The sequence below is a fragment of the Phalaenopsis equestris genome, unplaced genomic scaffold (assembly GCF_001263595.1).
Source record: "Phalaenopsis equestris unplaced genomic scaffold, ASM126359v1 Scaffold000224, whole genome shotgun sequence".
NCBI lineage: Eukaryota > Viridiplantae > Streptophyta > Magnoliopsida > Asparagales > Orchidaceae > Phalaenopsis > Phalaenopsis equestris.
In genome coordinates, this window is record NW_018164666.1 from 6498069 (window position 1) to 6509417 (window position 11349).

General features: G+C 37.2%; 1 protein-coding gene across 3 annotated transcripts in view; it reads left to right on the plus strand.

Annotated features, from left to right (window-relative positions):
• LOC110023388 (alpha-mannosidase I MNS5) overlaps positions 1-11349 on the plus strand; it is a 112620-nt gene that overhangs the window by 61606 nt on the left and 39665 nt on the right. For all 3 annotated transcript variants that reach the window (XM_020722786.1, XM_020722784.1, XM_020722785.1), the window contains 4 exons: positions 121-303; positions 2923-2971; positions 3062-3241; positions 7060-7180. In XM_020722786.1, coding sequence (XP_020578445.1) covers positions 121-303; positions 2923-2971; positions 3062-3241; positions 7060-7180 — 533 coding nt within the window. The remainder of the gene's footprint in view (positions 1-120; positions 304-2922; positions 2972-3061; positions 3242-7059; positions 7181-11349) is intronic.

Here is an 11349-nt window from a genome sequence, read left to right on the forward strand (position 1 = left end):
AGTCTTTTCAATTTCATATGCTCATATTTATAGAGGTAGATTACATCTCTTGATAGGCTTAAATCCCTGAGCTAGGTGCAACTGTTTATAATTTCTCTTCTTTACCTTTTATTTGTTCAGTGTAACATACGAGTTCTTGGGGGGCTTTTGTCTGCTCATATACTAGCAACTGACTCTAAAAACAGGTTAGAGAGGGGAATATATCAGAATGAGCTGCTTGGCATTGCTGAAGATTTAGGAAGACGGTTTTTGCTGGCCTTTGATACCCCTACTGGCTTGCCATATGCATGGGTAAATCTGAAGGTACTAGATCTTTATGGTCTTTTTTTTATGATATCTTGATATATCATTTTCTTTTAATACTGTGGCATAGTATGGTAGTTTCACATGCCAGATCGCAGTTCAATACTTGGTAAAGGTGCTCTACTGTTCTGCAGTGATTTGTGAAAGCTTTTGCTGGAACTTAATTCATTGCAGATTTTTCTTTTAAACTGAAAATTACGGTTTGAAATGAAAATGTGTTTAGTTGGTGATACCGTTCTAGAGCTCCTAGAGGTGTTTAAGAAGTTAGTTTTGCGGGGAGGTAGTTGTGGGATGGCAAGGAAAATGTAATGTGCAAGTTTGATGGTGTTTGACTAGGGACAAGTATCGTTTGGCGGCTGTCTAGCTGAAAACGGCAAAGAGAGCTCCGGAACGACGAGGTAAGAAGGCCGAGGAGGTTTACCACCTGTTCTTGCACAAAATACATTTACACCACTTGCAAAAGGAGCTACACCAACACCATCACAAATATATTTACTTCGCATTTTGTCTCTAAGTGTCGAGCGACTCATCCACCTAAACATTTTCATCTAAACAACACTTAACTTTGTTTTTATGCTTCTCTTTTAAAGGCCAACATTGCACACCATAGAGCACATTTTCATCTCGGCAACACTTAACTTTGTTTTATGCTTCTCTTTTAAAGGCCAAAATTGTACACCATAGAGCATTACAGGTCTCACTGCCATCTTATAAAATTTTCCCTTTAGTCTAAGCGGTGGTTTTCTATCACACAATAGGCACGATTCATTCCTCCACTTCAACTAACCAACTTGAATTCTACTAATAACATCCCCATCCATATCACCATCACTTGGAATCATAGACTTGAGATATCTAAAACGAGCACACCTTTTAATGATTTGATCTCCCATAGTTATAACTCTACCACTTGAACTACTACTACTAAAATTACATTTTATGTATTTAGTTTTAGATCTACTCAAATGAAGGCCTTTAGACTCCAATGTAGACCTTCATAATTCAAGTTTTTTCTGAACTCGTTCTCTAGTCTTATCCACAAGAAGGATATCATCAGTGAAGAGCATACACCAAGGTACGTCCTCCTATAAATGTCCAGTAAGAGAATCCATAACTAAAGCAAAAATATATGGGCTTAAAGGTCGATCCCTGATGTAATCCAACTGAATTAGGAAAATACTTGGTCAATCATCTCCTATTCGAACACAAGTAACAACTCTAGTATAATATCTTTAATGACTTGAACATAAGTCATATTGATATCTTTCTTCTCTAAAACTCTCTAAATGACTTTTTTAAGAACCTTATCATAAGCTTTTGCTAAATCAATAAAAATCATATGTAGACCCTCCTCATTCTCTCTGTACTTTTCTATCAAACCTCTCAATAAATGTATAGCTTCCATTGTAAACCCACCCTACATAAATCTAAATTGATTATGAGAAATCTTTGTATCACGTCTTAACCTATGCCCAATTACCCTCTCTCATTATTTTAAAGAATGACACATCAAATTAAACTCTTTGGTCTTGGGGAATGTCTTTATACTAAAAAATTCGATCCAATTTTTAGAGCAATTCAATAATCTTGTTGGAATCCACACGACTATTAAAAAAAAATCTATCTTTACTCCGATATCCTGATTTCTCCTATGATATTTCATAACTAGAAATTGTTTGGTGGAAATGATTCACTTCCTCCTATTACTCTAGCGAGACTGTTATGGCTTTTGGTGACCCCTTCGTGTTGTCTTCTCTTAAAGGCGGCAAGCTTTTGTTGCAGTTGAATGATTTCTTGTTGTATATCTTCGATAGTAAGCTTCCAGATACCTCTTTGCAAATTTCTTTTAGGTGACATTATGCAATTTTCTTTCCGGTAATGTTTCGATGGGTGTAGATAAAAGGCTTGTCGAATTTTAGGTTTTTGGTGGTGTAGATGGGTGGATTTTTGGTAAAGGTAGGAATGTGAATTTTGAAAATATTGGGTTAGGGCTAGGAACAGTGGTAGGAATGTGTAGGATATGGTAGGGATTGTTGTTTTTTTATTTTCTGTGAATTTTGATTTGGGACAAGAAAGACAACCAATAAGAAATTAAGGCTTGCCGGACTCTAATACCATAAGATAGTATTTGAGGTCTCATAGAAGTTGTTTAGGAAGCGGTTTTTGTGGGTAGATGATTGTGGGATGGCAAGATAACGGTAATATGTGAGTTCAATAGCGTTTGAATTGGGATAAGCTTTGTTCGGCAGCTGCCCAGGCTGAAAACAACAACGTGAGCTCCAAAATGATGAGATATGGAGGTCGAGGAGGTTCACCATTTGTTCTCTCACAAGCTACATGCACAACACTTGCAAAAGGAAGATGATATACACTCATTAGGGTAGAAGTATAGATTACAATCTCCATGCTACTCAAAATGCAAATTTCATTATTAGATGGAGACATGTTGAAATTATAAACTGCATATCGAACTTTTATATTATTTAACCATCTTCAACGTCATAATTTATTTTATGGGTCTAAGAAAAATTCAGAATTAGTGCTTGTGGAAGAGACATTTTGAGTACTCTTATCTTTTTGTTGTTGTTGTTGACACTAACAAGATTTTATATTTGCTAGCACGGAGTCATGGAAAATGAGACAACTGAAACAAGCACATCAGGATGTGGTGAGGGCACGGACTAATTATTATTTGGTATTATGAGCCTGGCTTTGGCTGACAGTCGTCTCTTTCTCTAACAAATTTATGCTTCATCAGGTTCTCTTATTCTTGAAATGGGAACGCTATCACGGTTAACCGGTAATTCTCAGTATGAAAATGCAGCACGTCATGCTCTTCAAAAGTTATGGAGTATGAGAAGTTCCTTGAATCTTTTGGGAACTACTCTTGATGTAATTACTGGAGAGTGGATTGAATATTCCACTGGCATTGGGGCTGGTACATTCTTTTATCATTGATTATCTTTTGTATTAGTTTCTTCTTCATAAATTTTCGTTGCGTTAAATATGCCAAATCCTTTCTAAGTCAATAAGCAACCATTTCATTTTCATGAAATAATTTTTCATACTTTCATATAGATTTTTTCCGTTACCACAATGGACAGATTTGATCTACTTTGATCTGTTATCAGTACCAACCTTATATCATGGACAAGCAGCCAGGCGGATTCAAATAACTTTTTCATGATCTTTTAAGCTAGAGAGATAATTTTTTTACTTATGATTATGTCAAAAACAATTTTTCCATTCCTCTGCTATACCAAGACTAAGATATAGTACAACTGTATTGTCCCCTAAAGGGTGAGGAGATGAGCCAGACTGAACTTTGATGTCGAACACAATTTCTCTGTTCTTACCGTATGCCTTGGCTACGATGTTCGGTTAACAGTATATTGTCCACTTAAAGAAGGAAATAAGCTGGAACCAGAAGGATCTGAGAAGCAGATAGGTTGAATAAGGGCTTTTTTTGGGGTAGGGAGTGGGATTATATAGCTAGGTTGTAAATCTGTTAGTGTACTTGATTGGGATCCGAGTTTCTACATCATTCTGAATACATATTTTCTGTTTTGGGACAATCTGGCTGGTTTGACTGTGATCCAATTTGGTGTAAGTTATTTCGTTTAGATTTTCGTCCATCAGCCCTACTGTTTTGGCTTACACTTGTATGGTTTAATTATAAGTGTAATTATCTAATTTTGAGAGCTCTTTAAAGTGGTCCCTTTGGCATGGATGAGTATTGTTGACTTGTTTGTTTTGTAGTTGTTATGTATATAACATGATTTGGTCCTTTTTTTTGGTGATTGTAATCCTTGTTCTTTCCTTTAGCATTTGTAGCAGCATTTGTGGTGTTGCTCTTGTGGTAGGTGTTCATTCTTGGAAGAAAAACAAGAGAATTGATCTGAAGCCTTCACTCTCAAACTTCTATCAAAGCTTCAAGAGCATTTCAAATAATTGGCACTATTCAAATTTGCACCTTACACTTTGAGTGCACTACTTTTTTCCACAATCATGAACATGAAAGAAATAAATTCAATCTAATGGCCTTTCAAATGCATTTCTCTTGGGTATTATATCTATAAAAAATGGTAAAAATATTATTTCCTAGAAAAGAGAAATTGACTGTGTTTATGGACGTCACCTTTTTTGAAATAAACACTTTTCCAAAAATATTTCCTTCGGGGAAGTAAAGAAGGTGTAGGTAATTTTCATAATTTTTTCTTGAAGATTCTTAATTACATACACACCATGGAAGATCTTATTCTTTCTAAACCAAATAACTTAGAAATTATTAGTATTGCTTGCACTGAATAAGATCAGCGTGCTTCAGCCAACTAACATGCCTGTAATTAATTCCCTGAATTCCTTGGAGGTTCTGGCTTCCGCTTGATGGAAGAATCTTCAAAGAGTAGAAACAGTCAACCTTTGGAACTTGTCATGAATTTTACCTCTACTCAAGTAATTTGTAAACTCTTCTTTCCTTGGGATAATACTGATGAATTGTCGTTTGTGTTGAGAAATGGTGATTGCTCTTATACTCATCATTTTATGGTAAATGTTTTGAGTTATGATTATGTATCATCCTTTGTGAAATTCTGGTTTTCAGTCCAGTAGGAAGTTGAAATTTCAAAGACCACAGAATAAGCTCTCAGAAAATACAAGGTGAAGTGGAGACCATTGAAAAGATTAGGACTTGTGAAGTTGTATAGAAATTCTATTGTTCTATCTTGTTGGGTGTAAATAGATTGTTAGTTGAAATTTATTTTATTGGTGCATTGAAAGATACAAGGCACGGTTGGTTGTAGGAGGATTTCCCTAAACCAATGGAATTATCACTTGGAAACATTTGCTCTAGTTGATATACTGAATGTAATTTGGATACAACTTTTAATAACTACAAATTTTTATTAGCTTCTACACCAATTAAAAGTGAAGAATTCTTTTCTAAACAAATACTTGATTGATGAAGTTTTCGCGGAAGATTCAGGACTAAAAGTACAAGATAAGTATGCAAACCTAAAAAAGATCTTTTTTCTTGGGGTAGTCTATGAGCATGGATTGTAAGGTTCACCAAAATTATGTGAATAAGGATTCAGACCACACTCGCCAATAGTAATTTTATATGTTGATGATATCATTCTGGTTGTGACCATGATTTTGGGATAAGCTCCTTACAGAAACTACTGATCCAGGAATTTGAAATAAAAAATTGTCTCTCAGGTATTTTATTGGTTTTCAAGTATTAGCATACCTCTGAGTTAATATGTACTTGATTTTTAAATATATATATAATTTACTTATGATTCAAACCAGTTTAAATTTCAACAAATCAAATATAAAATTGAGTGATCTGAACAGTATCACTCATGCGGATAAAGGTAGACATTAACATCTTGCTGAGAAACTTCTCTAGCTTTCTTGTAATAGGCCAAACATTGTCGGTCCAATAAATCAGTTTATGCATGCACCTTATGAAGGGCACCTTAATGATGTCATATAAATGCCTATAACAAGGATTGTTCAGCTGGCTATATGATTGATTGAAGATATACATGTAGCTATTGTTCTTATGTATGGAACAATCTAATGACTTGAAGAAGCAAGATGAAAAATGTAGTAGCTCGAAGCAGTGCAGAGCTGAACTCAGGTCTCTCGCAAAGGGGACAATGAATACATTATAAAAATACGGCTGCCATCAATATAGCACATAATCAAATTCATCATGAACTTATAAACGTGTGGAGGTAGATCTACATTTTATTGAGGAGAAATTGGAAAGTAGGACTATGTATTTCTTATATATCATTTTTTGAACAAACTACAGTTATCTTGATTGAGGAATTGGCTGGACCTCTGTATGAAAAAAAATGATTGCCAAGCTGGAATTGTTTGATGTGTACAATCCAGCTTTGGCGCTGGGTTGTTGGAAACTTTGATTGTAATTAATGCTGGCCATTGGTGTCCATTGAACCAATGTTGGTATGTGAGGTGGCTGTTTCCTCCAGTGCATGTACCCTTACGTTCCACTAGCTTCTGATGGAAAGAAAGCCCCCGAGGTGGTGTTAGAAACCTTGATTGCAATTTCAGTCTGTAGACAGCCATGAACTCAAAGTTGATATGTGAGCTGGTGGTTTCCTCCATTGCATGTACACTTATCTAGCCATTGGCTCCTGCTGGAAAATAGGCGCCCAATTTTAGTAACTTTGCTGTCTGCCAGCTCTGAATGGGAAGAGGACTTTAGCATATAAAACCGAGATCTCTTCCTGATAATTTTTTGATTGTGCGCCATATTTTACTTATTTTGCTTGTTTTGATAGAGTTTTATAATTCACTATTGTAGCAAGTCTGGATGATTCCAGAATATATCTCTTCTAGAATTAATAGTCTTTACTGCATATTCTTTCCGTAAGATCATTTCTAAGCAGGTTATTTTTATACCTAATACATTTTGTAGGATGAATTAACGTGAAATGAAATAATTTTTCCTTTTCGTCACACTCTTCTTTTCTTCTGACAGTTCTTTATCTTCATTATGTATAAGTATACCTACCCATTTTGCATATATTTGTGATTATGTTGCGTGATTTACTTACTGTGTGTGGAAATATGTTCTTTAGGATGTTCGTATGTGAAAAAGAGATGATTAGTGCAGTTGTAATGTTGCCTTACTCTGTTCCCTTTTTTTCTCTCTATCTTCACTCTCTCGCCCAATTTTCCCTGCCAATCTAGATTTCTAATTACTATCGTTATGAGTTGCAGGTGTTGATTCATTCTACGAATATTTGCTGAAGGCCTACATTCTTTTTGGAAGTGATGAATTCTGGGATATGTTCCATTCAGTTTATCTTGCCGTCCAAAGATATTTCCGTCATGGTCCATGGTGCAACATCTATTCTGGTTTGCCAGGATGTTTCTGTTTTGCTTAATTATTTCTCATGGTCCATGGTGCAGCATCTATTCTGGTTTGCCAGGATGTTTCATTTTTGCTTAGTTATTTCTACTTTATGGATTAGCTTGCTCCACTTATATGAAGGCTTATATCTAAACAATCTAAGAATATATAAAATACAGAATACACTAACATTTTGCAGTAGTATTTTGGAAAGTGGTGGGTGTTTTTTTAAAATATGATGCCAAGATACTGGTCATATGTTAGAGATCCGAAATCCTATTGTTAGATCTTCTGAATAGGGCATCCTAATGACTTGAATCATCTTCAGTTTTCATGTATGTTTGCTGCAAGCTAATCATCCATATGACCATTGAACTTCATGGTATAGGTTCTAAGCTTGCTACGAATAACTGTCAAGCACATTTTTCTGGACTTTTGAAAAGGAAAGGCCATATGCCTCTTTTGTTAATGGCAATTTAGTGAAGAAGCTCAACAATAAACGAGCATGCAAGTCAGCTTCAGCTCTAAAAAATATTTTACTTTTTTCCATCCAAATTTTATTTGGCGTTTGAATTGGCATTAATTTATACTGCTTATTGTCGGTCAACTTTTTGATTAGATTTATTTGAAAAATATGAATATGAAAGTAATTTTTCAAATTTAATTTAATATAATAGATATATAGTTTGGGTTTTGAAAGTAGCATGTTTTAATTTTTGAAAAAATGAGACCAAATGGATCTCATTTGTCCAATAGTTTGCATAATTGTGCCCGATACCGCGAATACTACACCTTCCCGAAAAATAAGTGTAGATCTCGGCGATAGACTCAATCCTGCAAACTAAGAAATTTGTGACATCCGTTTGGTCTGCGAACCTTTTATGTATGACCAACAAATTTTCCTATTTAATACAAAGATTAAATAGGGTTTATTTTACTTGGGTTCCAAGTTCCCTATAGAAGCAAGCCCCTATAGTTAATTACATCCCAAGTGACGAGAGTTACTTGAGAAAACTCTCGATAATGATCAGTGGTTCTAGTCTTCAAGAATTCAAGGTTCAAGTTTTCAAGGTAGGACATAGAAAAAAAACAAGTGGGAGTGGCTCAAGTGAGAACAATTATTTCAGGAGTCCAAAGGAAGTAAAGGGTAGAGGATGTCACAGATTCTGAGGAGAATCCTCAGTGATCTCCCAAACTATCCTACCGTGTGGCTGTATTTTAGAGACGATGTTATTCAATTGTTCAATCCTGCCAATTTTATTATTTGGGATTTACATTTGCATAATAACTGGTTATGCAAATAGCCCGCAAAGATAAGAGGTTTTACGTCATTCTAGATGACAACCTCAGAACCTAAGGCGAGTTAGGACTTACGCTGCACAACATAGTTGTGCAGGAGCCTAAAAGAGTTTTGCTGTTGTAGAATTGCGACCTGTAGTTCGCTCCAAACTCCTTGTCGTGCTGCCCACAAAGTTTCTCCGAGCTCCTCGTAATAGTAACAGTACTAAAGTCTAAAGTTCAAACAGTTTTACCAGTTGTTTTTCAATGTCTCAGTTTGGTTGTCAATGTGGGGGTTCAAGTTGATTAGAGCGACACCGGTTAGGATCCCACGGTTCCCTCTTTCCGGTATCACTATTTTCTTTTGAACTTATTTAGTTTAAACGAGTTATGAAACTCATTTAAACCGGGGAGATCTCGTTAGCAACCGTGGGTTACCTCCTCCGAGGGACTCCCGTAAGTTCGAAAGAACGTGTTATGTTTTGTTTTTTTTTTTGAAAATGTTGTTTAATTTTGAAAAATCGTTTTGTTTTGAAAGTGAAATTGTATTCAGTACCTGTATAACGTGTTAGAGCAACAATAATTGCAATAAATAAACAACAAATAAAATGTACCTGCGTACGTGACGTATCTGCTGCTGCTATTCCTGTTGCATGTTTAACTCACAAAACACAATATAATTTGCAGGGATTTTAAATAAATTGCTAAATAAATTGCAATAAATTGCAAAGAAAAGAAAACAGTAAACAGTAGAACAAGTTGTAGTAACAGTTACGAATTCCCAAAAGAGGTGATCCTATGGCTTCCTACAACTCCTGACTGCGACTAGCGAGCTAGTATGGTGATCCTACGATCTCCTACGGCTCCGGTAAGCAACTAGCGAATGAGTACGGTGATCCTACGACTCCGGACAACAGCTAGGAGTTTCGAATGACGCCTATATGAGCTCCTATGAACCCAAACAACAATGGACAACACCTATGTGGTTTCCTACGAACCCGAACAGAGATGGACAGCTACTAGGTGGCTTCCTACGAACCCAAATCGGGGTGGACAACTCCTAGGTGGCTTCCTACGAACCCAAACGGTGGTGGACAACTACTAAGTGGCTTCCTACGAACCCAAAGAGTGGTGGACAGCTCCTAGGTGGCTTTTTATGACATCTGACAGCGATTAGGAGCATTGGGCAGCACTCTACAACCTTCCTATGAACCCAAACAGCAGTGGGTAACACCTAGATGGTTTCCTGCGAACCCAAACAGGGGTGGGCAGCAAATTGAAGCATTGGACAACGGTCCTACAACTATTACAGCTCGGGGCAGAAACTAGCAGGCTTATGTGGCGATCCTACGACCCTCTACAACTTTCAAACACTCATAACAACCCTTAATTAGCAATGGGCAACAGACTTTTATCTCAAACAGCTCCCAAACGACAAATTCAAGGCCCAAGCAGCACTCCCAAGGCTTTTCTAAGCTTCCAACAACACTCCTAAGGCTTCAACAGCACTCCTACGACCTCCCAAAATTACCAGCTACAAATAGTCAATCTAGGGAAGATTAAGGTACTCACATTAGTGAGAGATTCGCGTTAGTGAGAGAACTGCAACTAAGGAAAACCCACTGCAATTACAACCTTCCTTTTGAATTTGACTCTCAGCTAATGCTCAAGACATTAATTATCATAGCAATTTCTCTGCCTATAACGTCCAGTTAAGATTAAAAAAAAAAAAGTCGTGTTTTCTATATATATTTATGGCCAAATGAAAATATAACAGAGGTTTGAATAACAAATCCATGAGAAAGCTGCCATAAGCAAATCTTTACACCATTTGTATGTTGAAAACTCTTATTCTATCAACTACTGGAAGTTTAACGATTAATGGTAGATGCAAAAGTTGGACAGTGGATAAAAGACACATTGCAAAAATAAGTAATAATATGCAACATGTTCTTTGTAGACCACAAACGATTACTAAAATTATTTTCTCTTCACTAGCAAACTCAACCTCATAGCAGTGCAAAAGGAAGCTACCAACAATTGAGCTCCAGGGGCATACAAGTTTCAGATCATCATTTAATAAGCAATGATAAGAAATTTTTTTTTTTATAGTCAGCTCAAAGCTTCTGAACGAGAAGAAATTCGAGTAAAGAATCTTACCTGGGAAGATGATGATCTCGGGATTTGAGGAGTGAGGAAGGGGGGAACCGGGAGCCTTCGGTGAAGGAGAGGAGGGAAGGCGAGGCTTCTGTCGAGAGGAACAGAGTGAGGTGAGAGCTTTGGGCTCCTTAGAATTTCGGTGCAGGGAGGAAGAGCCGAGTGGAAGGATTCGGCTAGGGCGTGCGGCGAACCGGGCAAAGAGAGTAGGTGAGTCTCGTGCGGAAGAGGCGGAGAGGAGCTGAACGGGATTCCTCGGCGCGAGAGGGGGAGGCAAGCAGGTGAGCGGGGGTATTCGGTCGAGTGAGAGGAGAGCGGAGGAGTTGAATCTATCGGGCGAGGAAGCAGGCCCGAGGAGGAGGGCAAGCGGGAGAGAGGAGTTGTCGAGCGTCGAGGAGCGCTGAGGGAGAGCGAGCGAGCTTCGTGCTTGCAGCGGAAATGCGACAGAAACCGGAAAGTTAAGCGGGAGCGAACAGGAGAGAAGAGCTCAGGGGGCAGAGGAAGTCGACCGCGAAGGAAGGAGCGATCCCTTCCTTTTAGAATTGGAGTGGGGTTTAAAGCCGTTACTCAAATCAATTGGAGGGAAAATAATTAGTTTCCAAATGCAGGGGAGATTAATTGGAAATAATTAACACCTGAATAATTTTAATTAAGACAAAAATTAAATAATCCATTTGAATTTTAAAATTTGAATTTAAAATTTGAATGAGCTGGTGCCTAGC